Source organism: Mirounga angustirostris, unplaced genomic scaffold (assembly GCF_029215605.1).
Source record: "Mirounga angustirostris isolate CCGP_5_RB_7025 unplaced genomic scaffold, mMirAng1.0.hap1 SCAF_3, whole genome shotgun sequence".
In the NCBI taxonomy this organism is placed as follows: domain Eukaryota; kingdom Metazoa; phylum Chordata; class Mammalia; order Carnivora; family Phocidae; genus Mirounga; species Mirounga angustirostris.
In genome coordinates this window covers 133,422,095-133,442,673 of record NW_026991711.1, presented here as the reverse complement: position 1 = coordinate 133,442,673, position 20,579 = coordinate 133,422,095, and the positions used below count along the sequence as shown (strand labels likewise).

At 40.7% G+C, this 20,579-nt stretch overlaps 1 protein-coding gene across 1 annotated transcript; it reads right to left on the bottom strand.

Annotated features, from left to right (window-relative positions):
- Window positions 1-1,108: 1,108 nt before the first annotated feature.
- DHRS9 (dehydrogenase/reductase 9) lies at window positions 1,109-20,324 on the bottom strand. The gene is made up of 5 exons (XM_045867412.3): window positions 20,144-20,324; window positions 9,911-10,283; window positions 8,436-8,694; window positions 4,956-5,119; window positions 1,109-1,723 (listed from the first exon to the last, which is right to left on the bottom strand). The coding sequence occupies exons 1-5, from the start codon at window positions 20,300-20,302 to the stop codon at window positions 1,500-1,502; spliced, it is 1,179 nt and encodes a 392-aa protein (XP_045723368.1). The 5' UTR covers window positions 20,303-20,324; the 3' UTR covers window positions 1,109-1,499.
- Between the last annotated feature and the right edge of the window lie 255 nt (window positions 20,325-20,579).

Below are 20,579 nucleotides of genomic sequence, written 5' to 3'. Positions count from 1 at the left end.
ATAGATTGCCCCCTAGTCAGAAAGGCTCGTATAGGCTGATTTCTAAATTCATTCAATAAATATTTTTGAATAGTGGTCTGTGTGCCTGCACTGTGCTAAGCAAGGGAATATAAACAAAGCACCATGGCTCCTGATTTCATGAACCTTAAAGTCTGGTTGGGGCGACCCATATTAACTAACTAACCACACAAATATATAAAGAGAGACTGTGATAAGTGCCCTGTACAAGACAGAAACCTTATCTTCAACCAACCTATGTGAGTGATACTGGGTGCTGGCATCTGGGGAAGCATCTGTGTAGAGAACTTGCTTTTGGAGGAGGTGTGGGGCCAAGATCAGTCCAATTTAGGACCACAAATATGAGCAAGGAGCAGACCTGCTGTCACTGTAACTGTAGGCCAAAGAGTACTAATTTAGCTCTATATCTGTGTGGGGCTTCAGAGACAACTCAAGTACAGGCTTTCCAACCATCTTGGGTGTAAGTTGTTTCAGAAATTCTGGGTCTTGTTGTATTTACAATCACCATAATAAACATACACGCCCTACGTTTTTCTTCTTCGGAATGACGGGTCATGCTGTTACCTGCTTTCCACAGATAGCTGTGTCCGCATCTGTGTTCACAGTGGCCTTGAATAGGCTGTGCACCCTCCATAGCTCCCTCGAGACCAGGCAGACTTGTCTTGGAATCTCCCTCCCTCCACTTGCATACTTGTTTCTTCTTCTCAGTCCTCTTGTCCTTCTGCTCTTTCCCTACCCTCCTACTTGCAATCCTACCTAGTGTTTCTCTGCTCCCCTTAGTTTATACCAGTCACATGATGCTTCCTCACCCTTCCTTCTCCTGACCACCCACCACGGCTTACAAAACTGAGTTCCAGTACTTCAGAGTCTTCTTCTCAGCAAAATAACCACATCCAATCCACTCATGAAAGTATTCTACTTATCTCTAAACATTGTGATAAGGGACATGTAATTAACATTCTGGAGTTCAAGGGGCGGGGGCTAGAAGCATGGGGCTGGTGGTGGTAGAGATCATTTTGGATGGGAAAGGCTTTCAATTTCCCTTACATCATATTAAGCAGGCAAAACCGAAATTTTTTTAATGTTTTATTTATTTATTCATGAGAGACAGAGAGAGAGGCAGAGGGAGAAGCAGGCTCCCAAGGAGCAGGGAGCCCGATGCAGGACTCGATCCCAGGACCCTGGGATCATCACCTGAGCCAAAGGCAGACGCTCAGCCATCTGAGCCACCCAGGTGCCCCGCAAAACCTAAATTTCGAGCCCTTCTATGGGATAGGTCATCGCAGCCCTTCTTTTCAAAGAAGTCCTAAAAAGGGACCTTGGGACATTCCCAGTGTGGGTGGGACCCCCTCATTTATCAAAAGAAGCATGATCTAAATGAGTCCAGGTTGGATTAGGTGAGGAATGAGACCAAAAAGGAGATGTGTCCTTGAAAGCAGCCCATCTCATAGCCTAGGGGCAGGCATTTGTTGTCAGCTGAATCACACTGCCTTGGGATTAGCCAGCTCTATTTTCTGTTTCAACAATAAAAAGTCTTGCAAAACTGCTGGCATGTGAGACAGAGGTATCCAGAAGGTCTTGGCATCCCTTCCAGCAGCATAATGGGTCTTAGGGAAGAGACTTGTGAGCGCGTGGTCCATGCACTCCACCACCAGGGAGAGGTCCACGTTCACAAAGGAATTTGTGCCTTTCAGCTTGTCTAGACCTGTAGAAAGAGACAAAAGTACACTTAACTCTTTGGAAGAAGGAGAAAAGGAGTGTGTGAGGCCAGGGTGTAAAGGGGAGGATGTGTGTGTGTGAAAATTTATTTTGAATTCGCTGTTAGAAATTGAGGCCCCTTGTGGTGGGTTCCTATCTATTCCTCAGAAAAGGATGCAGCAGTGCTTTCGTTAGACCACTAGCTCTCAAAGTTGAGCGGGCAGCAGAATATCCTAGAGGGCTTGTTAAAACCCAATTGCTGGGTCCCACCACCAGCTTCTGACTCAGTGGGTGTGAAGTGGGACCGAATAATTTGCATTTCTATCAAGTCTCCAGGTGATGCTGATGGTGCTGGCCCAGGGACCAGACTTTGAGAAGCACTACTTTAAAACAATGAGGGAAAGATACTTTATAAAGTCTACGAGCCACCTCCCCAACCCAGGAAGTTATGGGTTTGATTCCAAATTTGTTTTAAGGGAATACTATGTGTATAGGAAATGTGGATGTGTTGTGTGCATGTGCATGTGCGTGCATGTGCACCTACATACCATGTGCCTCTATAATTCGGTGAATAAAGAGGGAATCATCCCCAAAGTCTTGACTCAGAAAGCTAAACATATCCTGGTGATCAGGCAGATGAAATGCTTGAGTAATGAGCTAAGATAGTTTTTAAAGAGGCAGGTATTTTAGCAGAAGATTGGTAATGGCTCGGAGCATTCCTACAGTGCTCTTAAAACATACCTGAGTTGTGTCTTCTCAAGAGAAAATCTATGATTTTAAATCTCCTTTTCCACTTCAGGCCCCAGTAGCCACAAGTTGTTCAAAGAACCTAACTGAGATTACCTAACAAGTCTTAGTGGCTATTTTTTTTTTTTTTAAGATTTTATTTATTTATTTGACAGAGAGAGGCACAGCGAGAGAGAGGGAACGCAAGCAGGGGGAGTAGGAGAGGGAGAAGCAGGCTTCCCACGGAGCAGGGAGCCCATGCGGGGCTCGATCCCAGGACCCTGGGATCATGACCTGAGCCGAAGGCAGACGCTTAACGACTGAGCCACCCAGGCACCCCCTTAGTGGCTATTTTAAAATTTTATAACTATAGCCTGGGAAATGAAGAAAGGTGAGCTTAAATTCGTGGTCTTCTTTGGAACTATGCGTCTGGCTGATGTTCAAGTCCTTGTTTAGAAAACTAATAAAAACAACCAGTGCAGAATTGGGCTCAAGGCCTTTTGGTACCTCTTAGAGGGGACACCTGAGCCAGGGGCCAAGTCAAAAATAATTTTGAGGTGGAAGTTGATGACCTATTCATAGGCATTTAGAAAGTATCAATGTCAGTATCAAACAGAGAAAGCTCTTTTAAATGAGGGATTTTTTTTTTAAAAAAAGATTTTACTTATTTATTTGAGAGATAGAGACAGAGAGAGAGAGAGCACAAGCAGGGAAGAGAGGGAGAAGCAGGCTCCCCGCTAAGCAGGGAGCCCAATGTGGGGCTCCATCTCAGGACTCTGGGATCATGACTTGAGTCAAAGGCAGAGGCTTAGCCGACTGAGCCACCTAGGCGCCCCTATTTCTGAACCTACTTAGAATCTTCAGAGTTGATAATGAGTGAGAAACCAGAGCATTTATTTATTTATTTATTTTAAAAAAATTTTATTTATTTACTTGACAGAGAGAGACACAGCGAGAGAGGGAACAGAAGCAGGGGGAGTGGGAGAGGGAGAAGCAGGCTTCCCGCTGAGTGGAGACCCGGACGTGGGGCTCGATCCCAGGACCCTGGGACCATGGCCTGAGCCAAAGGCAGATGCTTAGCAACTAAGCCACCCAGGCGCCCAGAAACAAGGGTATTTAACAGCAGTAGTTCTCAGCATATAGTGACATGATAGCACTGGGAGGTTCGTGAAACCAGACGTTCTGGTTGATACGTGCGCGCACATGCGCATGTGCAGTGGGGTCGGGTGGCTGGGGGCGACTGGCATCCTAAAAACCTCCCCAGGTGGACCTGCCTTGGCTCTTGGCTCCAGCTCGAAAACTCCCAGCCTTGAACCTTGCCACAGTTGGCTCTCTCACCAAACCCACGGGTGAAAAGGCAGGATCAGTGTTTCAAGTTTACAGTGACGCAAATTTAGGTGGGGCCCTGTTTGGCTTAAAGCAAGAGCTCAGTACGTGTTCGAGGAACGCCGACTAAGCTTTAAACAGGACCAGGAAGTTTGAGGCGGAGGCGGGGCCGGTACCGGAAGTTCCGGAAGTTCCATCACCTCCTTCAGGCCTCCTTCCCATTGGAGCGCAGGGCCGAGAATAGATGGCGGAGTTAGGTGGTCTGGGTTCAAAGCCAGCGTTTCCACTTACTAACTGCGCGGCACTGGGCAAGTTGCTTCTCTGTGCCTCTGTTTCTAGATAATCCAGCTAATAGCTGCTTCGTAGGGTTTATTTGGGCATTTTAAATGAGACAGTCCATGTAAAGCCCTTAGAGTGGTGACGAGTACATAGTAAATATGTTAGTCATCTTCTCCATCCCTGACTCAATCTGACTTACGCGGCTTTGCCTTCCGTCTCCGCCCCCCGTGCATTCCTGCTCGGAAATTCCTGGAAAGTTTCCACCCAAATAATTCCTTCCTGGCCTTTAGGCCTTACTCAAACCTGACCTGTCTCATAAAGGCCATGTGACCAGCAATGCTTTCATCCAATGCTGAATTCCTTGGGCAATTACAGACTATACCGTCTAGCACCCCTTCTGGGCTGTTGGGTTCTAAAGAGTGCAGGATCAATTTTCTTGCATGCTGCACAATCTCGTTGTTTTACAATCTCACTTGGTTACTTTTTCTCCTCAACTAGACTGTAAACTGGTTAAGGGTCAGAGTCTGAGTCTTGATATTCCAAGAAGAGGAGGCTTGTGTAGAGGTGAAGACTTGGGGTCCAGTCTGGCTACGACCAGGAGGAGTTGTACATCTGTGGGTAGAACATTCACCTTTCCAAGCCTCTGCTCACTACCCAATGGTTCTTTTGAGGAGTAAATGATAAGAATTCATAAGGTGCTTAGTATAGAACTTGGCACTTGGTAAATGCTCAGTAAATGTTTGAAGTAAGAGATGGCACTGGAATTAATAGGGATCTCTGATCCATATTTAATCTCCTTATTGGTATATTATTATGAAAACCTTATTTTTTCATTTATATTTGAGTCTCCTTCATGTTGCCTATGACAATGAACCCCAGAGGAACCCTGGGTCCACCTAGAGACTTACTTTTTTCAATGTAACCTTCTCCGTACTGTTGTTTGATATCTGGAGATAGATGCTTCCAAATGGCGCGTTTTTTTTCAGTGGCTTTTATTGGATCTGATAATCCTGTTTTGAATAATCCTGGTTCAATACATGAAACATGCACACCAAAAGCTTTCATGTCCCGTCTGTGAAAAGAACACATTGATGATGTTTAATCCAGGTTTGTTTGGAGAACGTTTGCCATTTGGGTGATTATTTTCTAATGAATTTTTTCATGGGATCACAGAATTGGGTGGGTTGGGAAGGAGTATCTTGTTCTACACTCTGAGTTTGCAGTGAGGAAAGTTCAGGGTGGTGAAGGCTGGTTTAGTGGCAAAATGGGAAAGGGATCTGGGTAGACCCACTCCTAGTCTAGTGCTCCCCACTAAGCCATACTCTGTCATTAAATTAACAGACAATCGGGTTAAGTACAGGTTTCTTCTCAGTATGCAAAATAACTTATGGGGAGATGGAGTGGTGATTGGCCTAGATGGACAAGTTTACCTCCATTTTAGGAATGTGAGGACATTGGGGCACAAATGAGGACAGGCTGAGGGACACAGTGTGACAATCTCTGATGTGGCTGACCTGTTCCCTATGCTGCTCAGTGAGCTCTTTCATTATGTGGCCTCAGAAAACCAGAGGTCTACTGATTTACTGGGCAACAAGGTTTTAGGGGAATCATGATTCCACCCCTCCACCTTAAAAGCAAAACAAAGAATTGCAAACCATTATATGAATAATTATTTCCTAAATTTAATGTATATTTCCACCAAGGAATTACTTCTATAAGGAAGCATAATTACTTCTATAAGGAAGTAATTACTCATTTTATACAAGCCTTTACCATATGATTTTTAAAGAATTCTACCAATGAACTTAAAATGTAATTTATCTTAGGTTCTGCTTTCTAGCAACATGCCTATTGTTTAGTTTGCAGTGTACTTTACTAAAAATGCAAATTAGCTTGATCTTGGAAGATTTTGAAAAGTATGTTGCTTGCATTAAGATTATTAAAAAGTTATTTTCTAACTTAATTTACTTTACTCACCTATCTTCTGAGCTCCTTTGGGTTTTGGAAAGTAATTGGGAAGATTTGTCTCCCCACCTACTAATGAAATAACATATAATCTAGGAACAAATGGCTTTAAGTCACCCAACTAAGTTTACCAGGTAAGTCAAACCAGTATGAAACCAGTATGCATGCTGGGCAAATACAGCTTTAAAGAGCCCCAGCCTTCTCCCAGTTGGACCGTTGTCCCTAAACCCTCCTATATATAGAAATTCTGGAGCCACCACTAGACTGTGGCCTGCATGCACAGTACCATTTCCAATACCACTTCCACGATTTAGAAAAACAAAAACAAAAACAAAAAACAAAACCATTCTTTATTGGGTAATTTCAGGCATAGTATAGCTGCATTGCGAACATACAAGCCCTTCAGTCGGAATCCCTTTTTAAAAGTGGTTATTAGTCTCCAAGAGAGTGGGAAGAAACCCTGTCTCTCTCTTTCCTCCCATCATGTGGCTCCATATCCAGCACACATGTGGGAAGTAGTTGGCAGAATGGGGTAACTTCCGGCTCGATGGCAGTCCCAGGAAACAAGAGAGAACTGGAAAGATCACAGAGAGAGGAACTCAGGAAAGTGACCCCATAACATTGTTTATGCACTGCACATGTGCATGTGTGAATCTGACTTAGAGAAGCAAACTCGGGGACAACCATCATCCATATCCCAGACTGGCTACTGTGTAGTACATCTGCAGAACAGATCTGAATAGCACAGCAAAGTCTTTAAAAATCAAACAAACATTGAAATCTCAAAGTACAGAATGATGGTTTAGCAGTTGTGACCTGAACACAACCTCATCTATTGTCTGCTAAAACAAAAATATTGGGGCTCAGTCAGTTAAGCATCTGCCTTCAGCTTAGGCCATGATCTCAGGGTCCTGGGATCGAGCCCCATGTTGGGCTCCCTGCTCAGCCCTTCTCTGTGCCCCTCCCCCCCATAGCTCTCTCTTCTCTCTCAAATAAATAACATCTTTTTAAAAAATAAAATAAAACAAAAATATCAACCTTTTCCATAGGACTTAAATAAGGCCCATAGTCTCATGTCATTCCAAATCTTTAGCATAAAAACTGGCACATTCCAAATGTTCAGCATAAAAAGAACTGGAAAATCTCAACTCACATAGGAAAAGACAATGGCAAATGCTAATGCCAAAGGGACACAGATGTTGCAATTATCAAAGTCTGTAATGCAGCTATTATAAAAATGGTCCAGATACAAAGGAAAATACTCTTGAAGTGAATGGAAAGCTAGAATGCTTCCCAGAAAAAAGAAAAGACAAAGAAGAACCAAATGAAAATTTTACACTTGAAAAATACAATAACCCAAATAAAATATTTATTGGTTGGACTCAACAGCACAGTGATGGAGGAAAGTCAGTGAATTTGAAGGTAGATCATTAGAAATTATCCAATCTGTATAGCAGAGAGAAAAATGAGAAAGTGAACAGAACCTTAGGGATCTGTGGGACAAAACCAAAGGCCTAACACCTGTGTTATAGAGTTTCAGAAAGAGAAGAGAAAGAATAGATTGCAGAAAAAAATGTTTGAAGAAACAATAGCTGAAAACTCATCTAATTTGGCAAAAGATATAAACCTAAGATTCAGGAAGCCCAGTGAATCTCAAATGGTATAAATCCAGAGAAATCCATGCCTGGGGGCACTGAGTTGGGGCCTTTGTTTACTAAATAGGTCCTTTGTTTTGAGCTCTGTGGTTCTCTGATAACACAGCAAAAAGATGTGATCAGTGCTTTCTTGTGGGAGCAAAATCTTCACCTCTGATTAGTAAATTCCTGCTCTGAGTTTTTTTTGGAAATGGAAGCATCAGAGGAAAACTGTCTTTCTTGTCCTTGGGGTGGGGGTGGGAATGGGAAGTTTATCATCCATTTAGCTGTAGTGTCTGAAATGTATGGAAATTTGGGTCCAGAACTTGCAGCAAAAGGGGAAAAAAAGCTGTGTAGCTGAGTCATTATTTTGTGATAATTACATTTACTTTACCAGATAATTTTCTACTGAGGGTTTAAATAAGATGGTACTGTTGTGTCTGCAATTGACAGTTACACCAATGGAGAGATCTACCCTGATTTAGGCTCTCTATATGATTCCCTAACTATTTAACAAACTGACCTGTTGAATATAAATTCACCATCACTGTCAGCATTGTGCATTAATGCAAAAAGTAAAAAAAAGACTTGGATAGACTTAGGTTCAAATCTCACTTCTACCACTTACCAGCTGGGTGACCTTGGGCGAGTTACTTAATCTCTTAGTTTCAGTGGTATTGCCTACAAATTGGGAATAATTTAAAGCACTAAATAGAGTGTCTAATACATAATAAACATTCAGTACATGTTAGCAGCTATTATTTCCTAATATGTCAATGTTTGCTTTACCTTAAGCTGTCATTGAAGCCTTCTACTGCGTATTTGGATGGAGTATAGCCCCCTCCACTAAATGCAAGGCGACCTCCAATGCTGGAGACATTGATGATCCTTCCTTGAGCTTTTTTAACCAAGGGAAGCAAATTTAGAGTCACATTGATGAGTCCAAACAAGTTCACTTCAATAGGTTCTCTGTAGTCCTCCACTGTCAGCCAGTCGGTGGGAGCCAGCACGCCGAGAACGCCGGCATTGTTGATCAGACCCCAGAGACCTAGAACAGAGTGGAAAGAAAGGAGGTGTGATAGAAGATGGCACTTATGTGTCCTTGATGGAAATACAGCCCCTGCTTTACACAACTGTCCACTTTCCTCCTTCTAACCACATTCCTGCTTTGAAATGCTTTACAGTTTTGGGAAGTAACTACTCTGTGAGAGGGTAGGAGGCTAAATTGAAATAGTTGAAGCTCTGTTACTGGAAGCCAATCTCACAGTAACTCTATTTCTGGTTCTGAATGTAAAATACTGACACTGTCTGAATGAGCCTTTTGCTTTTTCATCTTAGATGCAGAGTAAATTGCTCTATTTTTCCCACTAGCTAGATCGCAAAGCCAGAGATTATTTATAAACTTTTTACAAAAAGCAATATCAATCTACTTCACATCTATTTTTGGTAAAAAAAAAAAAAAAATCTAGTCATCAATTGTTTTATTTTATGATGGAAAACATTTAATATTGTTAAAATTGTTTGGGATTCAAGCATTAAAAATTGTCTGGAGCATTATTAAACCACTGCTTTTGAGGTTTGGAGTCTCAACTATATGATGAAGATGTGATAGAGAAAAATCACATACATTTGTTTTTTCTGTTTTGGACTCTAACATCTTCATTAGTGATAACATTTCAAACTTCATTCAAACCAATAAAAATCCTCTAGTTTGGAATGCTGTCATCTTAGCAGAAGCTGGAGGAAGAATGAGGTCCAATGGCTTACTACCCTACCACGATGATCCTAGGTACCTTTACTCAGATTCTCAGGCTATTTTCTACCTTTTCCATAGAAAATATGTGAGTTCTGGAATCATTTTGTATTGAGAAGTGGGTCCCAGGTATCCACATGGCAATTTGGGGATTGCTTGCATGATTTCCTGTAGCTTTTAGCCCTAAGTTCTTTTGCTGTGAAGGTGGCCAAAGTAGAATTTCATGAGAGAAGAGCAGGAAAAGTCAATACCTCCAACTCAGTTCTAAATTCACTCACTGGGACTTATAACTGAGGATAATGTGGGCAGTGTCTCTCATGCAAACAGTGAGCTTGCAACTTGAAACTACTGAGGGCTCTATCCTAACTATGATTTTTCCAATATTCTCCAGTACCATAGCTGGTATTTAGGAGACATTTTCTTGAAAGGCCGTTTAAGATCCAAACACATTTTATTTAGCTGTAGCTACTTCACAACACCCCCTCCATTCTGCCACCCCCACATCACTCACCTTTTTCCCCAACTTGATTTTTCACCCACTGGGCAGTCCTCTTGACATTCTCTGGGTCAGTTACATCCAGAAGCACGGTGTGAAGTCTTTCTGAGGTTTCTGCCTTTAAAGCTGTTGATTCTGATTCAGTCAGACAGGCAGCAATTACATGAAATCCTTTTTTATCAAAAGTTCTGGCTGCCAAATTTCCAAAGCCCGTGTCACACCCCGTTATGAAAACGTACTTATCAGTAATGTCGGCAATCTTTAGCTGTCTTTTATAATTCCATAGAAAACCACAAAGGATTAGGAGGGCTAACACCCAAAAGAACATTTTTTCCCCCTGTATATGATAGGGACTCTCCTCTCTTGAACAATAAAAGAAGATGGTGACCTGAGAGTTCAAAATTAGAAAGAAAATTTAAATTAGTACCATCAAAGTGCTATAACCCAACATTGATGAACTTCAGATATTTTAATGCATTCGAATGAATAAATAGTTAAAAAAATTAACTATTATTTGGCTAGGAAGATAGCCACTTAAGCGATAAACCATTCCTCTAAAGTAATGCAAAAACTAACCAAACCATAGCCAGAGAAGGTAAACAGGAGAGAGGTGCCATGGCAAAGCTGACACAAGTCATTGGGTTGATGTGACAGTAATCTCATGTATGAATTCATCTATCTGAAACATAGACTGTCACAGTAAAATCTTATCTCTTGCTACTTCATGAAATTCAAGAGTAGAATAGGCAAATCTATTAGAAAATGTTCAATTCCAATTGATTGATTAGGTTCTTAATTATTTTTATACTATCAGGCAAAGTAGTTGCCACTATGAAAATATTTCCAAGTTGGTTTCCATTTTCTTATTTTCAGTGGGCTATTGTCATCCTTCAACCCAACTCTGAGACCATCCCAACTCCATGCAGAGAGTATGCAAGTGCGTATCCACCAGGGAGTTCATGGAGAGAGGGTGGGATGAATGGGAAGCTACTGAGGGATGATGGCCGAAGGCACAGCATCCAAAACAGAATCAAGAAGCCTCAGGTTCTATTCTCTTTGGACACTAGCTTTCTATGAGAAAAAGAAACACATGACGTAGGACAAAGGAAAGCAAATTCTTTCTGGAAAATCATGAGGCTTTGACCGTAAATGCAGCAGAATGACCTGGAAAACTAATTATTCCGGGTAAGAGGTGGCCTACGGCCTAAAATCAAACAGGTGGAGGGTTTCCTTTCTCCTTTCCTCAGAAGACTACCACTTGCATTTTCCCTAAGCATGTATTACCTTTTTATCTTTTTCTAAACAAAAAAAAAATATTATTTCATGTAGGCTGACTGTACCAATTTAGAAATACCACAGTTGTTTTGGATTAAAAACAAATGTTGAAGAAAGAATACTATATTAATTTTATAGTTCTTTTTTTTAAAGTGGCTTGATCTCATGACCTTGAGATCAAGACCTGAGCCAGATAGATGCTTAACCAACTGAGCCACCCAGGTGCCCCTATTAATTTTATAGTCTTGGCCATTTAAATGCATATGCCATCTTAAAAGTTATACTAATTATTATACAATGTTTGGCTGCAAAATAACAGTCGTGAATGAATCAAGCTCTTGTATTATTGAAAACAAGTGTGATACTAATTTGGAAGTGTAATATCAAAAGTATCACAGGGTGAAATTTCAGACTATTTTGGGATATGAAATCCCATATATTACAGTGTCATTTACAAAGACAGCCAATACTATCATTTTATTGTGGGTACTGATGGCCTGGGAAGAGCAAGCTATCCCATAGTAGGAAGTGAACAAGAACCAGAGGGCATTTGACTGCTTGCCTCAGGTCTGACCATCACAGCGGCTCAGCCTCCTAGCTCAGTCATAGGCAACGCAAAGGAAGGAGATCATTAGGTCCTACCCCACATAGGAACAGCTCTGGGTCTGTAGCTCTCTTTGACTTTGGAAGCAAGAGGGGTCACAGAGAACATCACCTGTGGGAAAGATCTTACTTCCTTCCCTTTTGACTCAGAAAGTTTCATTGCTTTGCCCTATGTGCACACATATCTCTGCCCTTGATCTAGATTCACCCTTAGAATCAAGAGGGGCCTTGAGTGCTTCATAGAGGACAATGGATAAGCCCTGGAGTTGAAGTTCAGACCTCACGGATGCTTCTGGAATCATGACTGTTCATGGACACGGTGTTCAAAGTACTTGCAAGGCCAAGCAATTTTATAAACTTTGGGCTTTCTTTCTTTCTTTCTTTTTTTTTTACAGGTATTTCCTGGTTTTTCATTTGAACCATTAAAAAAATTGTTCATTTTTTTTTTCTGCTTGTAAAAGTAACTTATGCTCATGGTAAAAATAATTTGGCAAATACAGAAAAAATTAAAGAACGAAGTAATGATTATCACATTTGACTCTTAATATTTTTGTTACATATTTTCTTCCAGTTTTTTTTCCTGTATATGTAAATATTTCTTTCCCTAATAAGGAATATAAACATACACACAGAATTATACACATATACTCATGTGCACACATACACACAACTTTGTTTCTACTGCTTTATAAGGAACAGATTATTTCAGACAAAAAAAATCACTCAATGTAATATATCTTCTTCACTTCTCAGGGAAATTTTGGGCTCTGCTTTCATCTTTCTTCCTGGCAAAAGATCTTTAGCTAAAGAAAGAAGAGGTAAGAGAACTGTCCGTTGATAAAACTAAGTCAGAGGTAAATATTAAAATATGGTAGGTTTGAGCAAACTGGTTGATTCTTTTGATAATAGCTGTGCCTATTCCTTTTTTTGTTGTTGTTGTTAAAGCTTTTATTTATTTATTTGACAGAGAGATAGAGAGAGAGCACAAGTAGGCAGAGCGGCAGGCAGAGGGGGAGGGAGAAGCACGTTCTCTGCTGAGCAGGGAGCCCGATGCGGGGCTCAATCCCAGGACCCCGGGATCATGACCTGAGCCGAAGGCAGATGCTTAACCGACTGAGCCACCCAGGCGCCCCTAGCTGTGCCTATTTCTGAAGCAGTCAAGTTTTTAGATGATCATGGCTTAATAATTTGGCATAGTTTCCCAAATCTTTCTTGTGTAGGAGTTAATGAGTTGTGGCAAATTAATGTCCATGTAGTAGAATTTTCCTTTCTCAAATATATAAATATGTTAAAAAGTGTATAATTTTGAGGTGAGGTGTTGGTGTACCTACCTCTTGGGAAATTTCATGTTTAGACATTTTAAGGAAATTTCATATTTATAAATTCAACTAGTATAGTGCTTTCTTCAAGTCTAGCCTCAATAAATTGAATAATTGAATAACTAAATGTTGTATTGTTTTCTAAGTGGATTCTGTAGCCTTCATTGCAATCCAGATCTCATGGAGTTATTTGAAGAAGCCAAATGCTCATGGGGTTTAATGTGTCCTAGATCAGAGAGTAGAAACTTTCTATGTCATCATGTTTTGCTGGGGGCAAGCGGAAGGCGAGAATAGTGAAAGAATGGTTTGCATTTGTGAAGCATTCTACACTGCACTTTTACATATAGATCTCATTTGATTCTCCCAACAGCCTTTTGAGTTAGGGCACATTATTTGCCTCATTTTATAGAAGAGTTAATATGCCAACTAATAAATGTAAAAGAAATGATGGAGTTAGAAAATCACCATTTGGCAACTGTAATAGTAACAATTACATCAGGCAAGAATGATCAATGGATGCTAACACTAGTAGGTGAAATTCTGATAAGACACAATAATTACAGAATCTCAAAAAAAAATCTCCCCATAAGATATGTACTAAGGAAAAAGAGAGCAATAATAATTTCACAGTGGAGAAATCTGACAGATACTGCTTTAATCAAGTGATACAAATTAACACTGCTAGCTGTGGGACAAACCAACATGATGTGCCTCCTGGTGTGTTGCACTGGGAAGGACACAGCAGCACTTTTGTGCATAAATGGAAGCTAATCCTGCATGAAGACATATCTCCCAATTCCGCACAATATGTGGCTAAGTCATGAAGGAAAAGAAAGATTGAAGACTTCTCCAGATAAATGGAGAATAAAGAGATGTGATAACTCAATGCAGTATGTGACACTGGACCAGAAAACTTTTTTTTTCTTTTGCCAGAAAGAACATTATTTGTTCACCTAGTGAAATTTGAGTAAGATTTGTTCATCTGATAAATAATATTGCATTCTCAATAAATATTAATTTCTCAATTTTTATAATTTACTATGATTATGTAGAAAATGTCCTGTTTTTAGGAAATACATACTGAAGTATTTAAAGATTAAGTAGCACCATGTCTTCAACTTACTCTCAAAGTTAAGAAAATAGTAAGAATATTTAAACACGTAAACATATTAAGGAAGCAGCCTAAGTGTCCATTGATAGATGAATGGGTAAGGAAGCTGTGTTTGCCAAACCACAAACAGGTGGTTGCTGGGGCACTGGTGGGGCGGGGGGGGGATGGGTGAAATAGGTGAAGGGGATTAAGAGAGACAAACTTCCATTTATGAAATAAATAAATCCCAGGGATAAAAATAGAGCATAGGAAACATAGTCAATAATAACATAATAACTTGTATGGAGAGAGGTGGTGAGCATTTTGTAATGTATATAAATGTCAAGTTATTACCTTGTATACTTGAAACTAATATACTATTGTATACCAACGATACTCAATTAAAAATAAAACAACAACAGCAACAAAACCCCCACATACATATGGATATAAAGAGAGAATGACAATGCAAATGTGATAAATGTTAGTATTTGGGGATTCTGGGTTGTATTATTCTTTCAACTTTTCCAAAAGTTTGAAATTATTTCAAAATAAAAAAGTAAAAATTTGGCAAGGGAAAATAAAGAATTTTTTTTCTTTTTTTAGAGGAAGTGTTTTTTTTTTAATCACACATGGATTTCTTTCTTTTTTTTTTTTTTTAGATTTTATTTATTTACTTGACAGAGAGAGACACAGAGAGAGAGAGGGAACACAAGCAGGGGGAGTGAGCAGGGAGCCCGATGCGGGGCTTGATTCCAGGACCCCGAGATCATGACCCGAGCTGAAGGCAGACGCCTAACGACTGAGCCACCCAGGCACCCCGCATTTTTTTTTTCTAAGAAAAGTCTTCATTAGATCCACAGGGGTTTCATGCATGAAATAAGAACTCCAGCATTTCAAGATCTAGTGATCTTGGACTTCTACTCTTTGGTAAGTTCACCTTCACAACCACTAGAGAAAAGCAAAAACTCAAACCGAAACAGTCAGAATCCCTCCTCTCTCCTCATGCTCTCCATTTCCCCCCTCACTTCCTCTTTCAATAGCCAAACTCATTTTTCCTCGGTGACAGGCAACAGAGAGAAGCTTTTTAGTTGTTAAGGAGGGGCTCACATTAAAATGTGTAATCACAGACCTGTACCTCTGAAACAAATAATACATTATATGTTAAAAACAAAAAAGAAGAAGGTAGTAGGAAGGGAAAAATGAAGGGGGGAGAAATCAGAGAGGGAGACGAACCATGAGAGACTATGGACTCTGAGAAACAAACTGAGGGTTCTAGAGGGGAGGGGGGTGGGGGGATGGGTTAGCCCGCTGATGGGTATTAAGGAGGGCATGTACTGCATGGAGCACTGGGTGTTATACGCAAACAATGAATCATGGATCACTACATCAAAAACTAATGATGTGATGGATGGTGATTAACATAACATTATAAAATTTAAAAAAATGTGTTATCTTCATTAGGTAACCTCTGGGCTAAGAGTCATTTCAGATGCTGGTGTCCCAGCCTACAGCCTGAATCCAGGCGACTACCAACTCCGACCTAGAGTTTTATATAGTCTGTTCTTACCCCAAATATTATTGTCCAAAAAATACTGGTTCTTCAATTCCTAAGGTTCACATTCCTCTAGGTCATTGGATTGAGTCAGTCACAAACCAATACCTACATACCTTTGACCTCTATTTTAGCCAAGATTCCATGCGTTGTCATGTTTCCTTACAGCAGCCCTTGGTTAGAGTCATTGGGAATACGACCTGTACACAGAAGCTGATTGATGGCCGATTGGTTCATCGACCACCAAGAAGTAAATGAATGACTGTAACTACTCTGGCCACCTCAACCATATTCCACCAGCCTGGCCAACTCCACATGGCTCCTTCGTCCCGATAATTAAGAGAGTGGGGGCACTGACCTTAGTTGCTTGGGCTGTTTGCTCATCTGCTTTGTCTTCCAGTTTATCTCACAACAAAGTGCTTAGCAGGGGTACACATAACTTGGCTCAAGGCCAGAGCCCCTCATATGTAACAGTCTTCTTAGGACCCAGTGGCTGTGAGCCTGTGAGCTCATCAAAGCTGAGGGCAGAGTAAGGGAAAGCAGATCAGCAGGCCCCCCGCCTCCCCAACCACAGTGCATGAGGACTGCTGCAATTCTATATATGCATCCTCTGAACTGGGCCTGGAGAGGTTTCCTAAGCCAAAATAAACACTAGCCACTTTGCTAGTAAAAATAATGTGGGAAGGGAGGACTGAGGCCACACACACACACACACACACACACACACACACACACACACACACGACAGCAGGGCAGCGGTTAGGAGCCCAGGTCTCAGAATCAGGCAGGTAGAGGTCCAGTCCCAGCTCCTCGATCACCAGAGGTCTTTGAGCAAATTATTTATCTTTTCTTAGCCTCCATTTTTCTAGCTGCAAAATGGAAATAATAACTTCTCTGTTGGAGAGTATCTGGTAAAGTAGAGTGACCAATGCTTGCTGCCCGCGAAGAACCTTATCATTATGGTGGGATCAGTCAGGTTTGCTTGTGGGGGGCCTGCTCTATGTATTGCTGATCCCTCAGCATGGGTTCCTCACCTGTGGTACTTTTTCCTATTTGGGGTGAAATAAATATTTGTTGTGGGGTCTGTCCTGTGTATTGCAGGATGTTTAGCAGCACCCCCTGCCTCTATCCCTGAGATGCCAGGAGCACCCCCTGCCCTGTTGTGACAACAAAAAATGTCTCCAGACATTGCCAGATGTCCCCTAGGGGACAAAACTGCTCCCAGGTGAGAACCACTAGTTTAGAGCTTCTTTGTGTTGGGGGTCCAGAACTTCAAAGTATCAGAACTACTTTTCTAGAAACACAGTCATTAGTTCTTTGGTAGTGCCACATTGATAAGAGTTTTAAATAAAACTGTCCTTTCTCACTTCTGCTTTTTTTTAAATTGCTATACTGGGTGTCTTTTCCTAGCAAAAAATAAAAATTAAGATCCTTCAATTTCACTTCTCTTATGTTCCTTTGCCCTTTAAAAATAAATGACAGTTACAAACAAACAAAAAGAACTGAGAATAATGTCTCCATGTCTCATGTCATGGTGAGCCCTACTTTTCATAAGAAATACAGAATTCTTTCTAAATACTTCCTCCCACACGACTTGATTTTATTTCTACATAATTCCATGAGGGGCTTTGTTTTAGAAAGCAATACTAAAACTAGTCAATCACACTGATCGATAGGAATTTGTAGAATTTTTATTTACTTTCAACTTGTTGCGATCACAGCCCAAGTTGAATCAACAACTAAGTAGTTTCTTAAAAAAAACATCAAATAGAGAGCATTTAGCAGTAGCTTTCTCAAATATTTTCCTTTTGAAGTTCTCTTGCACAGCTTTCTTAATATCGATGGCATTCTGGACATGTATGTCCTCAGTACATTTAAATTTTGTTAACCTAGCTAAGTTATACTGAATTCCTTTTTATTTTGACCTTTTCCTTGAAGTAAGAAGTTGTTTTTTTAACCCAAGTGAGCTTTCACAGATTTCTGCTGCACCTCTAAGAAAAATAAATAGTTCGACCTAATGACACAAACTAATTCATATGATGAATAAATTACATTTCTGTGGGAAAAAAGTGTTCAAGTTGGGCACCCAGAAATCTAAGGAAATTTTTTTCAACGGAGCCAAGGGATCCTATATGAAATATGCTTACATGGAGCAACAAATGCTTCTCTGAGGGTCTGATTAAAATAATAGTAATAGTAATAGTAATAATAATTATGATGCTGCTGATGATACAATTGAGGTGGTCTTCGTCATCATGGAAACAGTAAGTTCTCTCACCTGATGGAATAAAGAAGCTCATCCACCAGTTACATTCCCTTGAACTCTGCTTCCACCAGGACAGAGGGAGCGTGTGGTACCCAGAGTGTACTCTGTGTGGTGGGACCAGTGAGGCCTGGAGGAGTGCGTGTATCCTCTGCAGATTCATTCATTCAGAAAGTCTCCTAGAAGAGGTAGGGCAGCCACTCCTAACGGAGGGAAGGCCTGATGGACTTACATTTGGCATTTTTAGTTCTAAGGATGAAAGTATCTCTGATTTTCTTTTGCCATCTCTCAAAACTTTTAAATTATAATTCACCATAATAACCACAATTATTAATTAATGAATTATTCCCCATTCCCCCTAGGGTGATGACTTTGCCAGCAGGTTTCCTGATGGTATTAAGAATTATTGTTAAAGCCATGCTCGCTTTACTTAAGAGATGATATATTGTATATGATTATAGGTTGTTATTACAAGGCTTCAAAGAAAGCTTAGATGGGTGCCCGGCTGGCTCAGTCGGAAGAGCACGCGACTCTTGATCTTGGTGTCGTGAACTCAAGCCCCACATTGGGTATAGAGATTATTTAAAAAAAGAAAAAACGACTTAAAAAAAAACAAAGAAAACAACATGGAGACAGTGTTATGTATAGATGCAGAAAGTGTGTTCAAAACTTCAGTGTGTATCTTTTGTACACAGTTATCTTTGAGCAGAAGGAAAGGTCTGAGGTTTTAGTCTGTACCTTAAGAAAGTAACATTTGGTATACGGGTTTTACAACCAATTCCCCCTTTCCTCATTTGAAATGTATGAGATAATGATCTTTTTTTCTTGTATTTAAGCATTGGGATTTGTTCTAAAAATCGGACACACTTTTCAAATCTCAAAAACACAATACAAAAATGATAAGACATTTAAATTTCATTTTATGCAGCATCTAGCCAAGGATATTCTTTTTTTTTTTTTTTAAAGATTTTATTTATTTATTTGAGAGAGAGAGAACACCTGAGAGGGGATAGGGTCAGAGGACGAAGCAGACTCCCCGCCGAGCAGGGAGCCCGATGCGGGACTTGATCCCGGGACTCCAGGATCGTGACCTGAGCTGAAGGCAGTCGCTTAACCAACTGAGCCACCCAGGCACCCTAGCCAAGGATATTCTTAGAGCATCTAACATATGCCAAAGGATTCTAAGATAAATAACGCATAATCATTACCCTTGAGCTAGTAGTGTAGGGGGACATTTCAGAGCTATTTGAACAACCCAAGTTTATTTTTAATTTAAAAATATATTTTATTTAAACTTTCCCCCCAGCTGCTAAAAATCAACCCACTGAGGGAGCACACCACACCACCATTTAAATCATAAAGCCTTTAACAGGGGCTGCCAGGATTAAGTGGCAACAAAGCTACTAAACTACCCATTGTATTTTGTGAGTCAAAGTGAAAACAGACTTGGACTTGGAGGAAAGCCCAATGTCTCCTTGGTAAAATGCTAACCACAGGGTCATAAAATGGAGAGTAAATATCTGAAGCAGGTTTATTGCTGTCGTCTTAGTGTCCAGGAATCCAGTGTGCACTGTGAGGAAGTTTCCTGATTCCTTCTGACCTAGAAGGCGTTTTTCTCACTCGCTTTAATGTGCCTGTGTGCATTCGCCTCAAGAAACGTCTGGTAACACTGGCAAAGCGGGTAGACAAACAGATCAGACCTATAGTTAGCTGATGGCACATCTTTGCTTCCAGTAAGAGACTCAGCTAAGATTCCTACTCTTTCTGGAGCCCCTCCCCCATCCAGTTTCCAGTTAATTGTAAGATTTACAGATGGTGTCAAATAGGCACAGAGAGAATAACTAGATACAAATTTGGTTGTAACTCTAGGGTGCGAAGAACATTCAAAGAGAGACCTGGGGAGCGTTCTAGGAAGGATCCAGGTGACACTGGAATCACTTCTATGGTAAGATGGACTCAGTGTCCATCACAGCCTTCTAACATCATCATCATCATCATCATCATCATTATTATTACTACTATTATTACTTTATAGCATGAAAGACAACTCGATTAATTCTGTAAGAGTGTGGAAAATCAAAAGCAGTTTGAAAACTGACATGAGAAACGAAGGGATAAATGACAGAATTCAGTCACTGGTTACCTTACTGGAGATGAACTGGAGTGGAGAAGCTGTTGGGGACCTGGGCTGGGTGCAGGGCGGTTCTGCCCGCTGTGCTGAGGAAGGAAGGATTGAGCCACCTGACACATCGATCCTCTGGAGGTGGAGGTTCTCTGGGCTTCCGTCTAGCTCTGAGTACATACATGTGTGAGGAGTCCTCGAGTTCCCTCCTCACTCTGAGTCACTCTTGTGTGACACTGGCTGATGATTAAATCTCTCTTCAGTGGATAAAGGAAGCCCAACAGCTGTGGGTCATGTGTTGTTGAAGGAATTGGTAGTACCTTCAGTAAATTAAATTTAACAACTTTCAGGAGGGACTTAAAAAGGATTAATAACATTCCTTTAACTCTGAGTGCAATCTCTTGACCAGATTCAGCAGTTGAAATAATGCAACATGGAAGCGTTGTGTAAACTGCCC